We start from the raw sequence: 21902 nt of genomic DNA on the forward strand, positions 1-21902 counted from the left end.
CTTCCTGGCAGAGTTTTTCAGTTCAGGAGCAAGCCTGCACCTGTTCCCTCATCCTGCCAGGGCCCTAACACTGCGTGAGTTATCTGCTTTCCAGAGGGGCTCTCAGCTTTGTGTGAAATGTGCTGGGACATGTAGTGAGCCACAGATCACCCCTCGCCGGTCACCCGCTTTGTGCAACCTCACTGTCCTCGGTAGGGGCAGGAACCCTTGTTCTTTATGTGGTCTAAGTGCTGAAGGAAGTGAGAGACTGGGGGCTCCAGCAAACTCCAGTATAAATGGGTAGGTGCCATCACGTGTGGAGGAGCAGTGACTGGGCAGTGCTGGGTATGGCAGTGACCAGGCAGTGCTGGGTATGGCACTGCTGGTGCCAACAGCTTTCCAGGCCGTTTGAAAAGTTGTTCCCTTTGTTTGCAGAACTCCTTTTTGGGTTATGCCTGTTACGTAAAGAGCTAGCTAGTGACTTTGTGTAAAGCCTCTTCATTAGTCACTGCTATGTACAATGAGATGTCTTCAATAAAAGCCATTAATCATTCTATTAACAGTGTGGCCTAAAGAGGGAAAGAAACTTTGTCTTAGCTTTAGTGAATTCCCTTTGCCTGCAGTGTGACTGTTCTGTGCGTTGCTCAGGAAGGGAAACTGAAAAGGGCCAAGTCCTGCTGTTCTGAAGGCGACAAGTGATGGGATCAGTGTCAGAAAGAATCCCAGGTCACTGCAAGCCTTTCTGTAGCCTGCCCATAAATGTAGCGGTGTGCAGTACTCCTTGAGCCACAACAAACAGAAGGGCAACAAAGCTGGTGAAAGGCCTGGAACACAAACCCTATGAGGAGAGGCTGAGGGAGATGGGGTTGTTTAGCCGGGAGAAGAGGAGGCTCAGGGGTGATCTCATTGCTGTCTACAACTACTTGAAGGGAGATTGTAGCCAGGTGGGGGGTGGCCTCTTGTCCCAGGCAACCAGCAACAGAACAAGGGGACACAGTCTCAAGTTGTGCCAGGGAAAGTATAGGCTGGATGTTAGGAGGAAGTTGTTGGCAGAGAGAGTGATTGGCATTGGAATGGGCTGCCCAGGGAGGTGGTGGAGGCACCGTCCCTGGAGGTGTTCAAGAAAAGCCTAGATGAGGCACTTGGTGCCATGGTCTGGTTGACTGGATAGGGCTGGGTGCTAGGTTGAACTGGATGATCTTGGAGGTCTCTTCCAACCTGGTTGATTCTATGATTCTAAGTAGGTCCTTGAGTGATTCTGCTTTCTCCATGTGACCCCTATTTAGAGAGGCTGCTGCTCTAATGCAAAAAGGTAACTTTTCACACTGGAAAGGAAAAAAAAAAAGTTCAGAAGTTAATCTCTGGCCTCTCTTGGCCCTGTGTAAATGTGAGTTGGTGGAATGCTTCTGCTCCTGCATCCTTGTGGCTTTCTGGTGCAGCTGTGCGCCGAGCCCCATGGTTGCATCTGTGCGGTATGGGATGTGTCCTCAGCTGGTTCTCTGCTCGCAGGCAAATACGCCATGAGGGATCTGGTCAACCGCCTGCCCGGGGGCAACGGCCCCAGCGTGCTGTCGGATGAGACCGTGGCAGCCATCTGCTGCGCCCTGCACGAGGTCACCAGCAAGAACATGGAGAATGCCAAGGCCCTGGCCGACACTGGCGGCATAGAGAAGCTGGTGAACATAACGAAAGGCAGAGGGGACAGGTGAGCAGGCAGCAGCGTCCCGCCTGAGCGGTTCCTCCATTCCATTTCAAGTGCTGAACCATGGGGGCAGTGGTTTCTGCAGCCCAGGTGGGAGCAGCTGGGACAGTGTGGGTCGTGCAGTTCTCCCACCGCTCTCTCTCCAGGGGTGCTGGTGGCTTTGAGACTCACCTGCAGGAGTCACATCAGTGATACTTTCAATGGAATGAAAGGGAATTTTACCCTCTGGAACACCATCAAGCCCAAGAGAACATTTAGAGCTGCTCAGAGTCAGAGCTGTTGGCACTGTTAGCAGATCTATCCCAATACTAACTACATCTGGCCTGACCACTTGGTGTGGCAGAAACCTAGCCTCCACCAGGCAGCTCACCTGGCTGATGGGATTGTCTCAGGCAGGAAGGAAGGAAAAGGACCTCTTCTAGAGAAAGTGGTCAGTGTGACAAACATACCCCATTTTAACAAAGGCTTTCTTCCAGAGGCATTGAGCTGTACTCTGAGTATCCACAATTAACAACACTTCTGATGTTCAAGGCACACGGACTCAGCTGCAAGTGTGGCTGCAGTGATCCTTTATGTGATTTCACTGGTCTGTGGAGACATCTGCACTTACATTTGTGAGGCACCAGGGTACACTAAACCTGTGTGAAACCTGGTGGTCATTAAGACTGCCTACTCCTAGACTAAATTTATTAAGTTAATTTTAAGTTCATTATCAACTGCAATTGTTTTCAATCGTTTTCTTCCAAAAGCTGCGTTTGGAGGAGTGATCCTAGTGGCAGGAAAAGGCACATGCATAACACAGATGTCATGCCATGACATTTCATGTCAAACCACTGCTTCAGCACCGCTGCCAGCTCACCTCCTTTTCTCCTTACAAAGGTGACATGGCTTTTCTTAGTGACAGCCAGAACCATTTTCCTAGCCTTGCTTTTGATGTGTTTTCCCAAACAGTAAAGGTTTTCAGCTGTGCAGCACAGGGCCGAGAACAGTCTGGCTGGAAGTCAGGATGCCCTGCAGTCAGGAGGGCTGGAGGCACCCAGTGCCTGCTCTTGTTTAACCTTTTCCTACAGCTGGTTTTGTACGTTGATTTGAAGCATGTTGTCTCTGTATGAAATGCACTAAATAGAACATATCTTTTTCCTGAGTTTTAATTCTTGCAGACAGTGACAGACAGAAGCCCTCTGTCTGCATTCCTTACCTGAGTGACCTGAAGAGAAAGTGTCTGGGCTGGCAAGAGAAGTGACTGCCAGGCTCTGCACCAGCCTTTGATGGGTTGCTGGCGCGGCTCTGGGCACACTGTGTCAGTGCAGTCATGTATTGAGGTGACCTGGCTTGCCTAACAGCAAGGCTGTTGTGTGCCTCAGGGAAGCCTTTCTTTTTAAGTGGAAGTCATTGTTTTTGTGGTAATTTAGTATTCTTTACATCCCCAGATCATCGCTGAAGGTTGTGAAGGCAGCTGCCCAGGTGCTGAACACGCTATGGCAGTACCGGGATCTGCGCAGCATCTATAAAAAGGTAAATGGCAGCATCAGCCTGCCCTGGAGAACAGCTCTGCCAGAGCTCCTCACTCAGCAAGAAATGATTTGGTTTGATATTGCTCTCTTCTTGCCACTCCACAGGATGGATGGAATCAAAGTCATTTTATAACACCAGTGTCAACGCTAGAGCGAGAGAGATTCAAGTCACATCCTTCTCTATCAACAACCAATCAACAGATGTCACCCATCATGCAGTCAGGTCAGACAGGAGGTGTAAAGAGATGTACCTAGTATCCCCTGGTTTTAACCCAAACAGCCTCTCAGTTTGTTGCTCATCCTGTCCAAAACACAGAGGCTGTGCTGTTTCTCTTCTGTATTTAAACACACTGCACTGTTACCTCCACCATTACTGGCTGGCTTCAGGTTCCACAGGATTTGTGAATGTCTCCACGTGAGCATTCTGGTTTGGGTAAGGAGCACCTTGCAGCAAACCTCACCATTTACTCCTTGGTGCAGTCTCAGAATGTGAGTTGTGTTCCTTTTGTATGAACCACACCGAGTGGTGTGCTGCCAGAGCACTTGTACCTGTCAGCTGCCAATGGGCAGTCCTTGAGAGCAGACAAGGCTTGGTGCCAGGTACCAGAGCACGCACCTAGATTTGTAACCAGCTGTTCCCTTCCACAAAGCTGTGGCACTTGGCACTGTAGGTGTAGCCTCAGCACACATGAGTACTTGCAGCATAGAAAGCAACAGATCAAAAACAAGGAAGGTGTTCTCATTCCCAGTTATGGAATATCCCATAGGACAAGCCAGGGAAATAGAAGAAGTCTTAATTCTATGACTCCTTATCCAGTTCTCACTTTTGTTCCTTTAACATCTTCAGTGCCAGGATGTAGCTCTTCATGAGGGGGCTGACACAAAACCTACTGGCGGCTTCGTACAGTGTCTTTGCTGGGCATTGTATTCTCCCCAGTTCCCTCTCGTCTTCGGTGCAGCAGATCTCTGCTGAGGCCATGACTCTCACTGGGATGCTCACTCAGCAGGAACCATGTCCTAGTTCTCTCCCTTACATCTCTGCTTTGTTAATCCCTGAGGATGGAGGGGATGAGGAGGGAGTTAAGAGAAAGCAAGGTGTGGGCAGGGGTGGCATGGTGCACACTGATGCTCTCTCTGTTGGCAATAGTTGGCAGCACGTCCTCGTCACCGGCGCTGCTGGGAATTCGAGAGCCCCGCTCCGAGTATGACCGGACACAGCCCTCTCTGCAGTACTACAGCAGCCAGGGCGACGGCATCGCGCATAAAGACATCTACACTGGTAAGGCAGGTGGGCTGCAGCTGGCTCTGTGACTGGAACATGTCCTGAGGAGGGCCACAAGGATGATCAGAGGGCTGGAGCTCTTCTCCTATGAGGATAGTCTGAGAGAGTTGGGGCTATGCAGTCTGGAGAAGAGAAGGCTGTGAGGAGACCTTCTTGTGGCCTTCCAGTGTCTGAAGGGGGCTACAAGAAAGCTGGGGAGGGACATTTAGAGTCATGTAGTGATAGAACTGGGGGCATGGACCAAAGCTAGAGGAGGGGAGATTCATATTAGATGTTAGGAAGAAATTCTTCACTGTAAGGAACAGGTTGCCCAGGGAAGTGGTGGAAGGCCAGGCTGGATGTGACTCTGGGCAGCCTGATCTAGTGGAAAGTGTCTCTGCCCATGTCAGGGAGGTTAGAACTGGATGATCCTTGAGGTCCTTTCCAGCCCTGAGAATTCTGTGGTTCTGTGACTGCATGGATGCTGCCTCAGCAGGCTTCTGACTGCTTCCTCTTGTTTTCTGTGGTCACTCAATGTATTGAAGTCATCTTTGAAACTGCACTCTTGACCCGAGTGAGAGAGGTGCTATTGGTAGGCTGCAAGATGAAAGGGAGCTGGAATGTCTATTTCTGCTTAAAGTCCTACCACAGAAAATTGCTTTACCATGCATATTCTGTATCTTGTTATTATGTTGTTAGAATACATGTACCACTATAACATGTATGTTATAATAACAAATTGTACCAAACCTTCACTTTTTCCTTCTTTCTGAACCAAGCCACAAAAACAGCTGAGGTGAATAGAGAAGGAAATTCCCAGTTTTAAAGGCTACTAATGAGTCTTTAAAACAAACCCTGCCACGCAGCAAAGGCTCTTGACTTCAGTCTGACTCCTGCTGAGGGGCAGCATGTGCCTGTGTTGTGGTGGTGTATTGCTTGCAGATACTAAAGCCTGCAGGGTGAATGGTTTGGGTGCTGTGTAACTCCTTTTTTAAGTAAGAGGAGCAAACAGGCTTGGTGGAGAAAGAATAAAGCCTGAAGCTTATGCCATAAACTCTTCTTACAGGTTCCAGCAAACCTTCACCAATCTACATCAGTTCCTATTCCTCACCAGCAAGAGAACAAAACAGACGACTACAGGTGACTCCTAAGACTTTGTTCTGAACTAGAGCCGACAGCAAGGCTCAGCACATGGTGTCAGGTTCAGGACACTGTGTGGCATTTGAGAGCTTATTGAGACTGTCTGTGGCACAGTGAATCTGTTACTGGCATCAGTGTATGCTGACAGTTGCTTGTCTGCCTCTATCCCCTTTGTGCTGTCTTTTTATAGTGACACGTTTTAGCGTGTTCTTCTTATGGTGGCATCTGAGCCTGCTTTTCTGACTTGACTGGGGCTTTTTTGGTAGATGTAGACAGGTTCTGTAACTTCCTACTCAAGTTCTGAAGTGCTGCTCTTGGAGAGGTCCCAGTGAGTTCAGGAGGAGACCAGCAGGCAAGCTCAGAGGTTTCTCCTCCATTAAATTTCATTTAAAAACTAGGTACATCCCATGGAGGTTTGAAACCTGCATTAGTTTCATCACTGGCAGAGTTGCACTGAACCCTTCTCTAGTGCGTGTGTAAGTTTGACAAACTGTTTACACGTTGAAAGCTTCTTTTTCCCCTCGTTTTTCTCTGTCACATGTGTAAGTTTGCCAAACTATTTACACGTTGAAAGCTTACTTTTCCCCTCTCATTTTTCCAACAGCACCATCAGTTGTACTACAGCCAAGAAGACACCACCAGAAAGAACTATGACACGTACAGGTTATACTTGCAGTCCCCACACAGCTATGAGGACCCTTATTTTGATGATCGAGTTCACTTCCCTGCCGCGTCAGATTACACAGCACAGTATGGACTGAAATCCACCACAAACTACGTAGACTTTTATTCCACCAGACGCTCCTCTTACAGAGCAGAACAGTACCCAGGTTCACCTGACTCCTGGGTGTAGCATCAAAGAGGAAAGAAAAAAGAAGCAGCCGTGTGTTTCTCACCTTGCTTGAGAAGAAATGGAATGGCCTCGTTTGTTGTTTTGGTTATGAGATGTGAAAGTGAATTAAAAAGAAGGAACAAGGAAGATTTTTTTTTTTTTTAACCATTTTTATTTTTTGGAGTGAGGAATTGTCAGGAAGGTAAGCTGGCAGGGATGGGTTTTGCTCTGTTTAGGTGTTAGGTATAATTACTTGTAGCTCCTGTAGTCTGGTGAGGGTGCGGGCGACGTGATGAAAGGTTTGAGAATTGAGTAAAAATGAATTTGGAAAGTGTGTAGGTCAGAGCAAAATTGCAGCTGATTTTTTAATGTGAATAAAAGTCTTGTTCTGATAGTTTGTACAGAAAACAAACAAACCCAAACCCACAACACAGAAATACAATGGATGCCCTTGTTTTATTGCTATTACTCAGTGTCAAGATTGTATGCTATTGCGTCGTGTAAATTTCTCTCGTTGGTGTAAATATGGAAATGCCACCTCGGTTCCAAGTGCCATCCATCTGTGTGTCATTGAACAGGGATCTGAAACATCATGCACCAAAAAAAAAATTCCAAGGAAATGTTAGAGATTTTAAAAGGAAAAAAAAAAAAAAAGTAAAGACTTCTAAAAAAAAAAAACAAACCAACCTGATGAGTGTTAATTCTGAAGCACAAAGTCCAGTCCGGTATAATCCACACCTCCCATTTCCTGCCTCTTCCATAAGAAGGTCACTGCCATTTTCTATGCACATGGAATACAAATAAATATGGAAGTCTCATCCATGGAAAGCTGCTCCCGCTTCATTTTCTTTTGTGTCTGATGTTGGGAAGTTAGCACCAGGCAGTCTGACTCCATGCTTTTGAGCAGGTTAGTGTATCCAAACATTTGGGCCATTGCTCCATCTTCACAGTATCACACAGTATCACACAGTGTCACAGTATCACCAAGGTTGGAAGAGACCTCACAGATCATCAAGTCCAACCCTTTACCACAGAGCTCAAGGCTAGACCATAGCACCAAGTGCCACGTCCAATCCTGCCTTGAACAGCCCCAGGGACGGCGACTCCACCACCTCCCCGGGCAGCCCATTCCAGTAGCCAATGACTCTCTCAGTGAAGAGAGTCTTCCCTTAGCGCATGCACTCTGAACGTGTCAGGCTGGCAGGCCAAGGGCTGTGGCTAGGCACTGCCCTCCCCATTCTTAGACTGGTACCTTCACTTGTGGTATGGGCAGTCCAGGATCTTTCTGAACCCTCTCCTCTTTCCTTCCCGTTGCTCCTCTTCTTGCTCTGCCCAAGAAAATTCAGATGGTCTTGCTTTCAGGGCATTTATACTCTCCACTTTGGCTACATTCTGCTTTGGTTTATTGGCAATAAAAACCCTGTGATTATTTTAAGTAACTCGGTCATGTCCTGAACTCGTGCTATGGAGTCTTACCTCGATGCTGTCTGTAACTCTGTTCCTTTTTCCCCCTGTGCTTCTCAGGAGTTTCACACCCTGGCTGTGTGAGTGAGCAGTGCATTAGAAGGCAGGTTGGCCTCAGGCCGCTCCAACCCCTGACTGGGGCAGGGGCAAGCAGCGCCATGAGTACTCAGGTTGGAGCTAGCAGCTGTGCAGGTCCTCACGGGCTGCAGTGCCGAGCATCACTCTTGTGCAGATGGTGCCTTTTCTTTCCTGGAAGGCTTTCTTTTTTCTTTTAAGTTAGAAAGTAGGTTTTATGTATTTGACTTTGTTTCTTGTTAATGATTTCACCACTGATCTCTCATCATTGATCTAACTACCTGCAGTGTCCTATGCAGAGTAATGCAGGCCAAGGTTGATTGTCTGGTGTCCCTGTGACCGCCTCAAGGCAGCAAGCCCTCAGCCAAATGTAATGATTTGGCATTTCCCTGTCCCAGGAAAAATGAAATTAGCCTTGGATAATAAGTAACAGTCTGGAGGGTGATCATCTGTTACTGTTTGCCTCTTTGGAGCTGCTGGTGGTGCTCTAAACCAGGCAGTAGGCGTTTCCACAAAGCAGAGGGCTGAGTGGTAGAATGGGTTTGCTGCTTATCTGAGACAGTTTCATCAAGACTAAAAGCAGCAAGATTTGGACAGCACCCCTGGTTTGGGTCTTTCAAGCTGTAGAATATGTGTGTAAATAGTTCATTACGTTGGTTTTGGTTTTGTTGGCCTCCTTATGTGTTTTTCCACTCAGTCTGGCACTACACCATTAAAACGATCTGTACAGTGCATTTGTTGGTTACCTTCCCTCTGTCCAGTGCCAGACTGGGAGCAGGGAAGGGGCATATTTGCATTTCAAGCTTCTGGGCCTGTTTCAGAGTGTCAGAAGCAGAAATTTCAGGTGACTGCTCTTTAAAAGGCAGAGCATTCAAGTTTGTATTCAGACATGCTCCACTGAGAATGACAACATTGTTAGCTTTCTGCATGTTAACTTCTTACATGTTTGCTTTTTATGTGTCCTTGGATACAGTACCCTCTTCCTACCAGAGCTGAGCTTAGGGGAATGGTCCTTAGGAGACGGTGATGCTGCTTTGGGAGTTAGAGAGTAAAGGGTGCCCTGGGGAATGCTTTGCTACTATCTTTCTGATAACTGCAAATACAGTGATGTGCAGGCCATGCAGCCTGCTTGGTCCTACGGTACAGAAGGTGCTGTGCAAGCTGTCTGGCTGCACGTTATAGGGACAACTTGTCCTGCTCTGAGGACGAACACACCGAGGTGAATGAAGATTGTTCTTCAGATAGCACAAAGCCGCCCTGGTGCTGCAGAGGGGTGCAAGCTGTTCGCTCAACAAAGCCGGTGTGTTAAGAGGAGGTTTGGACAGGTTGGGAAGCTCCGTTCAGCTTTAGCTACGACAAACGCTCATCTCCTCTGCTTCATGACCACCACCTAGTGGCACTTTCTACAGTTACGTTTATGAGACAAACGCTTCTGTTTCCTTGTCGATGCAGCACGGACAAATGACCTCCTGCACCTTCTAAGCAGCATCTAAGGAAGATCACAAGAAGGATGTGCTTCCCCCAGACTTCTCTTTCCACAGCCTGCAACTCGTGAACAATGGTAACACAAAACCTCACTCTGCTGCCTTCACTAACTGCTCTCCTCCATGCATTAGCTACTTACCAGTAATATTCTTTGCACTGCTGTTAACAAAAAAAACAACAGGATGGGAGAAAATAATTTTAATGCCTGTTATTTTAATGTGCTGACATAAAAGCATCCACTGGTGAGGGCTCTGTCTCATCCAAGTAGATAGGCTCTAACAGGGCCTGAACTGTGAGCTGAAAGCACCATGGAGAGGAATCACCACCATAACTTTCCAGACTCTGTTAAGAACAAAACACTTAGATCACAGCTCCGTTATAGAGCTTGGCCAAGAGCTGGGTGGTTAGGGAAGAAGCAGTGCAGTAAGGAGTGAAGAGGGTTGCTGTTGTGTGCTTCAACTTAGAATCACGGAATTAACCAGGTTGGAAGAGATCTCCAAGCTCATTCAGTCCAACCTAGCACCCAGCCCTAGCCAGTCAACTAGACCATGGCACTAAGTGTCTCATCCAGGCTTTGCTTGAACACCTCCAGGCACACGACTCCATCACCTGCTTGGATGGCCCATTCCAATGGCAAATCTCTCTCTCTGGCAACAACTTCCTCCTAACATCCAGCCTATATCTCACCCAGCACAACTTTGAGAATCTGTCCCCTTGTTCTGTTGCTGGTTGCCTGGCAAAAGAGACCAACCCTCACCTGGCTACAGCCTCCCTTCAGGTAGTTGTAGACAGCAATAAGGTCACCCCTGAGCCTCCTCTTCTCCAGGCTAAAGAACCCCAGCTACCTCAGTCTCTCCTCATAGGTCTCATAGCTTCTAGGACCCAGTCCTGCCGACAGTCTCCAAGTAGTGACTAGCAAGCACATAGGAAAAAGAAACTTCTGCCACCTGCTGCCAAGGTGATGAGATTCTGACTCTGGTTCATTGCTTTGAAGAGGTGCAGAGAAAACAAATAATGTATTCCTCTAAGGAAAAGCTCCCAGACTCTTCAGCTCTGGTAGGAAGAGGGTACTGTACCCAAGGACATGTAAATTAACTGAAAAAAAAGTCAGTATTTCTCTTCTGAGGCAGACTAACATCAACATGAAAATCCCTCACCACTGAACAAATACTTAAGGAAAAGTTTCTTTTGTCATTTCTTGTTCCAATTGTTTTATCTGAAAGAATTTCTTTCCCCAATCAAAACTGTCATTGTCCACTCCAAGCTAAATTCTTGTTAGCAGAGACATGCAGTACTATTGACTTTAATATTGCAAAGTAAGTTGCTCTTCTAGGGAGGAAATTGCTGCTTTTCAAAGCTATTTCCTGCCTCATAGGTACAGAACTAAACCATCAAACAAATGTGTTTCAAACTGGATGTACTTCGCCTTTTGCTGCTTTAAAATCCAAGCCAACAGCAGTCACTCAACAGAGATGTTGAGGTGCTGGAAGGTGTCCAGAGAAGGGCAACAAGGCTGGTTGAAAGGCCTGGAGCACAAACCCTATGAGGAGAGGCTGAGGGAGCTGGGGGTATGCAGCCTGCAGAAGAGGAGGCTCAGGGGGGACCTCATTGCTGTCTACAGCTACCTGAAGGGAGATTGTAGCCAGGTGGGGTTGGTCTCTTCTCCCAGACAACAAGCCACAGAAGAAGGGGACAGAGTCTCAAGTTGTGCTGGGGGAGGTCTAGCCTGGATGTTTGGGGGAAGTTGTTGGCAGAGAGAGTGATTGGCAATGGAATGGGCTGCCCAGGGAGGTGGTGGAGGCACCGTCCCTGGAGGTCTTCAAGAAAAGCCTGGATGAGGCACTTAGTGCCATGGTCTAGATGACTGTCTAGGTCTGGGTGCTAGGTTGGACTGGATGATCTTGGAGTTCTCTTCTCAACCTGGTTGACTCGTTGATTCTATGATTCTATGAAATCTTTGCTGGGTTTTTTACTTCATGTTCTCTTCTACTTTTTCTGCTTCATTTTCCCCTTCATTTGATTCTGCTTCACCATTTACATTTTCTTTCTCCTTTCATTTTTAATTAGTGACAACCAAGAAATAAAATAATCTCAAATACCTCACGAGACTAAGGATTTTTCTGCTTTTTTTTGTTTGGCTTTCAGAATCTCTAAAAGAGCTATTTTTTTCTGACAAATGCTTTGGCAAAGCAAAGCAGAACCTGTTAACAGCATTGCAGAAACAAGCCTTTGCATTATTTGGCAAAAATCCACAGGCAGGACTCAGAAAATCTCACTTAGTTCACAGTAGAATTGTTTTAGAATTAAGTATTAATCACAGAAAACACTTCATGTGAAGAATGAAAAGGCATTAATTGCCCCTGCCTTCAAAAGCAGGTGCTTTGTCATTAGCAGCAAGAGCTTCTCTTCACCTCTTGCAGGGTATACCTGCAGCCAGGCTGTCTCAATATTGATTTGAGGCAGGAACATCAGCTTCAGGAGACATACCAACTGCTGAGAAGTCTTTCACTGATGGCAATGCTGAAACAGAAGGTGCCACACTTCAGTGACACTCAGTCACCAAGTTGCTGGGTTGGCATTTAAGAAGGAAAGCAATTACAATAAAGGGGAAGTGACGTAAAATCACACATAAGGCATCTGCTTGGGCTGGGAAATTTGTAACTGAAGCCTGCTGTGGCTAATTACACACATTGACTATATTAAGCACTAAACTAACTAAAGAATGGATGTTCCTGGTTCAGTGGCACTTTGGAATGGCATTTTCATTGGTACATCACTGATGTCAGCGCTTTGGAAATCCCTCTAACAGCAACGTCAAAGTCACCTTATGGACATTGTGTTAATTACAGGTGAAATCGTGGTGTTGCTGAAGGCAGGGAGACTTCACTGTAGCCAAAGATTTAATGCCCTGCCACAGCTTTTCAAAGAGCACATGAAATCTGGGTGAGATTTTCTGAATGCCAGACCTGGATCGTTTTGGCAGAAGCTGTGTGAAGTATTTGGCAATTTAAGATCATAAGTTATTTAATAGGATAAAATGATGACAGGTGGGTACCTTTACTAAACTATGTGAAATGTTTATAAGGGGTATGTAGCTCTTTATTGCTCTTCTCCCAGGCAAGCAGCAATAGAATAAGGGGACAGTCTCAAGTTGTGCCAGGGGAGGTATAGGCTGGATGTTAGGAGGAAGTTGTTGGCAGAGAGAGTGATTGGCATTGGAACGGGCTGCCCAGGGAGGTGGTGGAGTTGCCATCCTTGGAAGGATTCAAGAAAAGCCTGGACGAGGCACTTAGTGCCATGGTCTGGTTGTCTGGGTGACCTTGGAGATCTCTTCCAACCTGGTTGATTCTACAACACATTAGGCAATCTAGAAGGGTATGTTTAAAGGCTGCATGATTGTATTTTTGAGTGTGACAGCTGGTTTTAAGGGGACTGGAAACAAAGTGGGGTTCTGAAACTTTTTGGGAAGCGTATGATGCACGATGGAGAGATGGTATCTGTATGTTGCAGCTGGCAAGGTGGCCTGAATGTCAGAGCAGAGGGAACTCTCTAGTGAGCTGCAGATACCGTGCATCCAAAGCATTCATTCTGAAGCTGCCCATGACCACGATGCATTCTTTCTCAAGCTTCTAAGTGTTGCCATGCCTTTTTTGTATTGTTGCCAACAGTTTGTTACTAAGTTTTCTTCTTTAAGCAAGCAGGCAATAATGAATACTCAGGTGGGTTTGTAGACTGAGCCGCAGGAAGGCTGCTTGCATCGGTCAGGGGTTAGGGTCTTTTGCTGCCTTAGTGCTGCCGAGTTGAAGCACATTTAGGCTTCCAAAAGGGAACTGTGATGTTTTCAGTTGAACACACCGCTCCTCATCGACAAAAGATACCCGCCTGAACATGAGCCAGCAGTGTGCCCAGGTGGCCAAGAGAGCCAGTGGCATCCTGGCCTGCATCAGGAATGGTGTGGTCAGCAGGAGCAGGGAGGTCATTCTGCCCCTGTACTCTGCACTGGTTAGACCTCACCTTGAGTACTGTGTTCAGTTCTGGGCCCCCCAGTTTAGGAGGGACACTGAGATGCTTGAGAGTGTCCAGAGAAGGGCGACGAGGCTGGGGAGAGGCCTTGAGCACAGCCCTACGAGGAGAGGCTGAGGGAGCTGGGATTGGTTAGCCTGGAGAAGAGGAGGCTCAGGGGAGACCTTATTGCTGTCTACAACTACCTGAGGGGTGGCTGTGGCCAGGAGGAGGTTGCTCTCTTCTCTCAGGTGCCCAGCACCAGAACGAGAGGACACAGCCTCAGGCTGCGCCAGGGGAGATTTAGGCTGGAGGTGAGGAGAAAGTTCTTCCCTGAGAGAGTCATTGGACACTGGAATGGGCTGCCCGGGGAGGTGGTGGAGTCGCCGTCCCTGGAGCTGTTCAAGGCAGGATTGGACGTGGCACTTGGTGCCATGGTCTGGCCTTGAGCTCTGTGGTAAAGGGTTGGACTTGGTGATCTGTGAGATCTCTTCCAACCTTGGTGATACTGTGATACTGTATCACCGGGAGCCACCGCGGTGGTAACGTGTAGGGGCGGAGCGGTCACCCGCCGCGCTCCCGCCTCCGCCCCGGGCGTCGCTCTGACAGGCTCCTTCCCGCCGTGCCAGCGCATCTTCCAGGTCCGCCTGGTCAGCACCCAACCGCCCGCTGCTCCCTAGCCTTCACCACGGCTCTCGCACCCGGGCTCCGATCCTTTCTCACGCTCCCGCCCCGCCCGGTCCGTTCCCTCCCTCCCTCCCTGCTCTCCGCCCCACGGGAGCCGCTCCCGCCCCAGCCCGCGCCCCGCCCCGCGCCCCCAGAGGCGCTGCCGCGTGCCCGTCTCGCCCCGCCATGGCCCGGCGACGGCGCGCGCGGCTCCCGGCTGCTGGCGGCCGCTGCCCTCCGGCGGGCAGGCCGGGGGGAGCCGCGGGCTCACCGAGCAGCCCCCCTGCAGGTAGGACCGGAGCCGCCCTGGGCTCCTCATGCAGCCCCGGTGCAGGTAGGGCCGGGACCGGGGCCGCCTCGGGCGGGCTGCGCGGGAGGTGCCGGCAGGGAGGATGTTGCCGCCTGTGACGGCCGCTTTCTCAGGGGCGGGCGGGCTCAGGGGAGCCGGTGTCCCGTACCGCGGGACCCCCGTGCAGCCTGGCTCCCCGGGCGGCTCACGAGTCTCTGGGGCTGCTGACACGGGCCGTCCGCAGCAAGTGCGTATCTCCGGGACGAGCGGCGCTGTCCCGCTTCAACCGGCGCTCTCGCACCTGCCGCCCCATGCCCGCCCTTCCCGGGGGGCTGTGGAGGGACGACAGGGGTCGGAAGAACTGGGCCGGGGGGTCCCTATCGGCGGAGCCGCCCTGTCTCTTGGCGGGCTGGCAGTGCCTGTGGCCGGCCTTCGTGCAGCGGGGGGCACTGTGCCGCCGCCGCTCGCCGTGGCGCGGGCAGAAGGAGCCTGCTGTGCTCAGTCTTCTGGGCGTCTGGAGAGCCGCACCTCGGGCCTCGCAGCGTGACCTGAAAACCTTTTCCTTCTGTTTCCCTTCCCTTGGAGACATTTACCTGAGCGTTGGAGCGCGGCTGAGGAGGGCTCAGGGCGGTGTTGGGCAGTACCGGGCAGCGTGTAGCGGTGTAGTACGAGCGGGGTACCTGAGCTCGCTGGAGATGGTGCCAGTGCAGGCGGGCAGCGAGCACACTTGCAAGCTGTGGAGCTGACGGACCGAAGCAAGAAGCTAGCACTGGCCCTCGGTTTGCTTCCTGCCAGAGATTGACCTTTTGGAATGGCAGCTGTTTTCCCAGCGTGTCTCTAGCCCGCTCCTGAATTTCTGCTTATTGTAGGGATGGATTGGCTGCGTCTGAAAGGGCTTGGAACCCACTGCAGCCAGGCGACCTGGTGTGGTGTGAGTGTTTCTTAACTTGCCTGGCAGTGAGTTGTGTCTTGGTGAGGCTTATCTGTCGCTGCAGTGGAGGTGACCACCGCTAACAAGGGAGGAAGGGATGACAACAAAAAGTTTTTTCAGCTTAGTTTGGGTAACAACTTAGTTGTTTGAACTTTCTTCCCCTTGGTCATCGAAACAGGCTGGAGGTGGACACCTTTATTCCAACTGCAGTATCTGTAACTCCCTTCGGGATCCAAGAGAGCTCAGAACTTTTGTTTTTACTTCATATTTTTGGGTTCTTTCTTTGTTTTGATGGGACTTCTTTTTGGGGTGAAGGGGGATGTTCCTCCTTACTTCCTTTACAAATGTATGGTGTTTAAAATATGGAAGTAAGGCTTTTGACACTTAAACTCCAAAATGTAGCTGCTTCTTAAAACTACAGAATCCAAATTGCTTTGGAAACAAAACCAAAACAGACAAAAAAAAAACCCCAACAACCCAAAAACACCACCACCACCAAAACACAAACCAAGCAAGCAAAAGTTTTCTGGTGCATTCCAGAAGTATCCATGTTGTAACTGTTCTGCCACAAGTGTGTATGAGCAGGTTTGGCAGCCAATATTTTTGAGTCAGTGCAAATATTAAAGTAGGTTAAAGTAGTAATTTGGAATAACTTTATTCTGTGGGCTTGTTGGTGGAACACTGAATCCCTGAGTGGCCCCTTAGCATTTAGATAACTGGCCTCATTTGGGGTATCCTTCCTCCCAACACAGTTTGAAAACTGGTCTGGATTACCCATGATCAGAACAGGAGCCTTGCTGTAACCTCTCAAAATAAGGATAAATACATACTAAGCTTATTTCTTACTCTCACCTTTTTTGAAACTCAAAACACCCTCATGGAGAGGGGGAAAAACATATTTATTTCAACAGGATGTTTTAGATAACTCTGCACAGTCTCTGCTCAGGATTGCATTTTCTGACATGCCTCAGAACCTAAATTGTTATTGTTAGGTCGTCTGTAGCTTAATTAGAGCTCATTGAGTTTGTGATTGGCAGGTATCTTAATAAAATATAATTAACCATGTTAGAACCCAAGTACAAGATGAGTGTGCAGCTAGGTCTTATCTGTGTTGCTAGGTTTGCTTTGGAATACCTTGAGCAAATCATGACACTTTTACTGCTCTTAGTGACGTTGTTCCACAGTCTGAAAGTGTTTACAGGTTGGTTTGATTTGCTTGCCAAAATTTTAATTGGGAACTATTACATCTCAGATTAATGGGGGAAGAATGAATATTAACATTAGAAGGTACTAAGATTTAATATAGCTAGCAGGGGCCAAAGCCCTTCTGACTCCTTAATCGCTTGGAGGCTGCTGTGAGTGTGCTGTGGTAGAGGAGTTTATTGGATGTCTCTGGCTGCCTGCTCTCTGTGTGTGCTTAAAAATGAAGCACAGTTAAATATGGAGGCATGATTGCTTGCTAATTACCTGAGGTATGGGTGTTGGGGCTTTTTCCAAGTGTACACAGTGTAGTATGTGATTCTGTAATTAATTTTACATACATTGTTGGATTTTTGTTTGTTTTCTTGCAGCCAAAGCTGGAGGTATCAGAGTGTCTAAAAAGCAAGAAAACAGACACCTAGAGAAAAGTGCTAAACCTCCAGGAAAAGACAAGAGAAGGTATTGCACTACAGAGCTTGTTTTGTCCTGCCCCCCCCCACAGTTAAAAGTTTTATGTGGGCTGAGGTAATACCCACTTTTTTGCAGAAAAATGTTCCCTTTGGGAAGCTTGTAGTTCCCTTGGGACATATCTAGAGTTGCTGTTATTTTGAACACCTAACTCCCCTCAATTGTTGTGTCTTCAGACATCAGCCAGTATGCTGATAAGGGTTTGTTCAAAGGGGCCTGTTCCAGTGATTTGCTCTTGGAAGATATCTGCTGTCTCTGGATAGTTGACCTTGCTGTACAAGGAAGCAGTGTACATCTCCTTCTCCACGGGATGATTAAGAAATTTGTGAGGAAATGAAAGACTGAATTTAAGCCATCTGAAAATAGTACCTTGTACTAAAACTTCTTGCCTGACAAACTGCTGTGGTCAAAGGAAAGAAAAAAAGCAAAAGCAGAGGAGGGATATTTTTTACATTTGGTCTCAATTGGAATCAAGAAAATTATGAAGTCAGATTCTGTAGTTATCAGTGCTCAGCTTCTGTGAAGCTGCTCAACAGTACAAAAAAAAATCCCATTTGAGATATCTGATATTTTATGGAGAGACTTTGGTACAAAACTCTACGTCTAAATAAAATGGCTTGCAACACTGACTGCGCTGCTCTATTCTGGAGGACCATGAGGGTTTTTTTTAAATGATTAAATGATTTAGCTCCAAATCCTAACTTTGTGTTACAGAATGTTTTGTGTGGTCTGTGCAATGGAAGTGAGAGCGTTTCTGTGAGGTGGAAATGCTGAATGTGTTTGGGTTTGCTTTGCAGTGCTCTCGTCAGCTTGTCGAAGCACAGGAATGTGGATCTCTTGGTTGCAGAGGTGCTGAACAAGGTAAGTGCATCTGGAGAACAGGATACCTGTTGGTATCCATGAAGCTAAACATAAGGAAAATTCACAGTTTTAAATTACTTTTTTAACTGCTGCTATTTGCTATCTATAGGTTTGGCATCTATTTCTTTAGCAATTGGGGGCTAACATGCTGGATGGCTGTAAAGGGTTAACCCTCCTGGGGGAGTGGTCTTGACCCTGACCTCAGGTGGTCCTCACCCCTCCTGGGGGTAGGTCCAAACACTACCAGGTGTGGTGGTTTGCCCACTCCCACTTCCTGTCTAAGACCCCGTTTAAAAAGCAGAGGAACTTCCTGTTTCTCTGCCTCCCACTTGTGGGCATCACCATTCTGTTTCCTGCTGCTATTTGTTTTACCACGTGGCCATAACCCACGAGGCTGACAAACCTATTGCTATCAAATCTGTGTATATATATTGTGTGTATATATATATATTTTGTACTTTGTTTTCCCTTCCCTATACCTTTTGTAACTTCCCTACCTCAAATACCTTTTATTTACTGTTAAACCTTTTCTTCTTTTAACTTCCAAACTGAAGTGAGATTACTTATTTGGGTGTGCTTACCTGTTCTCTTTCTACATCTAATTCCTTTTCTTTGGGAAAGGAGAGGGAAGAGGGAAAGGCATCCTATAAATTGGTTCTATTAACTGTATTTGAGTCTCTGGGGAATTTAAGTTAGAACTGAGACAATGGTTAACAAGTGGCAAGCCTTCTCTCCTTACTCTGATCCCATTCCTCCTTAGCACTAAGTAATCCCAGTGTGGTTGTGTCTGCATGTCACAGAAAAGCACAGCAAGGCATGAAGGTGTATCACTGTTTTGAAGTGCTATGTTGGTTCACGTTTATGGAAAGGTAGGGAGGAATTAACAGTCACACAGTAAGTCTGTAGCAGAGCTGGGATGGCAACCCAGTACAAAACACAGTCTTCAGTTCTTTATTCCACTGTAGAAATGGCTTTAACTTGTGCATGGGTCCAGCTGGCAGAGTGAGAAGATGACTTCCTGAAGGAGGTAGGCAGTGTCAGTGACAAATGCCAGTGACAAGTGCTCAGCTTGTGTCACACCACTGCAAATGAGCCCCAGGACAGAAGGCACAGACAGCTCTCCTTAAATTGCATGCTAATCTGAAGACCTATCAGCTATCACCTGTTTTTTTCATGCTCTTGAAGTCTTTAGATTCTGAAACACACAAGTTCCTCATCTGTAGAGCTTGGTTTAAAAAACATTGGTTGCAACATTTCAGCATGAGTCTTTCATCAACATGTGTGATTATAGCCTTAGTATGGAGATCTTGCATTTTTGCTTAGGCTTGTTTATTAAGACACGGCTCACACTGTTTCTCTTCCACTTGCCCCTGTCTCCTCTCTTCTGACCTGTCATTTTCTTCTGTTGATTTCCAGAATCTCATACGTAAAACTTTCTCAGTAGTTTAGGAAGTAATAGTTAGATACTGTAATGATGGTGATTTGAATCTGGGAAAATAAACAGTTGAAGCATCTTGCTCTGCTTTCCTTGACAGCTTGTTCTATGAAGTACTGAAAGAAAAAAGGGAGGGAAACCCCAAACCAAATAGTTCATTGAACATAGTCAGGCTAATAGAACTTTTTATTATAGTTTCTGCTTTCAGTGTGCAGTTGCTGAGTATTATGTACTGATAATATGAAGCTTTTGTGCAGTTGGGTTTTTAAACTACTTTCACATGATGGAATTTAGGAGGAGATGAGCAGAAAAACTGTGTTCTATCACTGCTCTTTCTCTCCCCTTTAATGCTACAGATGAGCCACAAAGTTCATGCCACAGCATTACAAGTGGCTCACCAAAAGCCACAGCCTGCCTTGGAGAAGTTCATACTGCCTAAAAGAATTTACATTATTCAACAGCCACGAAGATGTTAAGATATTCACTGAAATATTCTGTTTACTTTAAAGCGAGTTTCTGTTGTGAGTAGCACTTAGCACACTGGTAAGATGATCACAAGTTGTGTGCCTTCTATCTTTCTGTAATTCTCTTACTGACAATAAAATACTTTCTAAGAGTTGCCAAATGTACTGGGGGTTATTGTAATACAGGGTCTCCCTGTCTAGCCTTGGGTTGCTGGTGCACAGCACTGACTCAGTGCCAAGAAGTACAACAGCTTTACTTTGCAGTGAATTTTGACTGAAGCACTGGAAACTGTCAACCCTCTTTCCTTTTTTAATTCCATGTCAAAAGCTGAAGCATGATCCTAAGAAAGCAGCTCACAACTAAGTCATGCTCTTTGCTTTTATCTGGGCTGAGGTGTTCCATGCTGAGTGTATTCCTTGGCTTTACTGTACCATAAGAAACTTCAGAAGGTGCTGGGAAAGACTTCCATGCGGTGGAAAAGGTACCTCTTTTTGTTTGCCTTTCTGTAAGGAAATCCATCTCCCCTGCAGAGATTCCTCTGCTGAGCTCCAGGGAGTACCAAGTGTATTCTGTCTGTGACCTCTTTGGCAGTGAGGTGGAAGAGTGCAGGAAGTACCTGAGTGAGATAAAAGGGCATGCGTGAGGGGTGGGGAGACTGCAGCTAGTCAGATGTGGAGCTTAGGACGGGTAGAAAGGGAAATGAGGCTGAGCATGGGCAGGGTGTTCAGGAGCCAGGCTTAGTAATGGACAGGAGCAATGTACACACAAGGGCAGGAAATATCCCTCAGTCTTGCCTGCTTCTACTCAGTACAGAGGTTAATGCTCCTCCTGTCACTAGTTCCTTGGGTAACTCAGACGACTTCTTGCTCTGAATTTAATTCTGCTGTGACTATTCTTTTTAAGGTAGTGATGGCAGATGCTGCTGAAGTTGTAGCCAAGGAATCAATTGACTTTTTTGTTGCATTCAGTGAGGCTTGTTTTCATACTGTGCTTTCTACAATGGAAATCTATGAAAATCTAGGAAACTGGTGATCCCAGGTGGGTTATCCAGAGTTAGTGCTACCATGTAACAGGAATGTCTGCTTCATTTCACCCCTCCATGCATACTGTTTTCATCCCCTTTTAGATGTGGATTAAAGATGAAAATCACAGGAGGCATTGACTGGAATGTGCAGTAAGTAATTTGGTTACACCTAGGATAAGCAGGAAGAAATCAAACTCTCCTGTTCCTATAAAGAAGTCTGGGTTTTCTCCTGGGTTCCTTAACTGACTGGTAGCTACTTGGAAAACAAACCCAATATTTTACAGGACAAAAACTTAATGGATATTTAAGCTGAGTTAGATGAACCACAGCTACACTCACAAAACGTTAGGGATTAGAAGGGACCTCAAAAGGTCATCCAGTCCAACCCCCTTGCCAGAACAGGATCACCTAGAGAAGGTCACACAGGAATGCATTGAGATGAGTTTTGAATGTCTCTGGTAGACTCCACAACTGCTTTGGTAAGCCTGTTCTAGGGTTCTGTCACCATCACAGGGAAAGTTTTTCCTTATATTCACATGAGCTTGCACTCGTTGCCCCTTGTCCTGTCACTGGACACTGCCAACATCAGCCCAGCTCTGTCCTGACACTTAACTCTTCACACAGTTAGAAACATGAATGAGGTCACCCCTCAGTCTCCTCCAAGCTAAAGAAACCAAGTGCTCTCAGCCTTTCCTCACAGGGGAACTGTTCCACTCCCTTCACCTGTGCTGCATTCTTTCAAGCAGTTCCCAGAGAGGCCCAGAACCGGACACAATAGTCTAAATGTGGCCTCACCAGGGCAGAGTAGAGGGGGAGGAGAACCTCTCAACTTACTAGCCACAGCCCTTCTAATACATCCCAGGATGGCTTTGGCTCATGGTCATCCTGCTGTCCACCAAGACCCCCAGCTGCCTTTCACCTGTGCTGTTTTCCAGCAGGTCAGCCTCCAGGCTATACTGGTTCATGGGGTTGTTCTTTCCCAGGTGCAAGCACTTGTCCTTGTGTTTCTTACAGTTTCTCCTCACCCAGCTCTCCAGCCTGTCCCAGTCTTGCTAAATGGCAGCACAGCCTTTGGGTGTGCCAGCCACTCCTCCCAGTTTGGTGTCATC

General features: G+C 47.4%; 2 protein-coding genes across 2 annotated transcripts in view; both read left to right on the top strand.

Annotated features, from left to right (window-relative positions):
- PKP4 (plakophilin 4) overlaps positions 1–7256 on the top strand; it is a 97710-nt gene extending 90454 nt beyond the window's left edge. The window contains exons 17-22 of the mRNA XM_064155305.1: positions 1489–1684; positions 3112–3196; positions 3301–3418; positions 4343–4474; positions 5523–5596; positions 6201–7256. Coding sequence (XP_064011375.1) covers positions 1489–1684; positions 3112–3196; positions 3301–3418; positions 4343–4474; positions 5523–5596; positions 6201–6449 — 854 coding nt within the window. The 3' untranslated portion in view covers positions 6450–7256. The remainder of the gene's footprint in view (positions 1–1488; positions 1685–3111; positions 3197–3300; positions 3419–4342; positions 4475–5522; positions 5597–6200) is intronic.
- A 6845-nt stretch (positions 7257–14101) lies between these two features.
- On the top strand, positions 14102–19923 carry DAPL1 (death associated protein like 1). Its single transcript, XM_064155317.1, has 4 exons — positions 14102–14409; positions 16912–16999; positions 17806–17869; positions 19661–19923. Exons 1-4 carry the CDS (start codon positions 14307–14309, stop codon positions 19778–19780), a joined length of 375 nt encoding a protein of 124 aa, XP_064011387.1. The 5' UTR covers positions 14102–14306; the 3' UTR covers positions 19781–19923.
- Positions 19924–21902: the final 1979 nt, after the last annotated feature.

Source organism: Pogoniulus pusillus, chromosome 2 (assembly GCF_015220805.1).
Source record: "Pogoniulus pusillus isolate bPogPus1 chromosome 2, bPogPus1.pri, whole genome shotgun sequence".
In the NCBI taxonomy this organism is placed as follows: Eukaryota; Metazoa; Chordata; class Aves; order Piciformes; family Lybiidae; genus Pogoniulus; species Pogoniulus pusillus.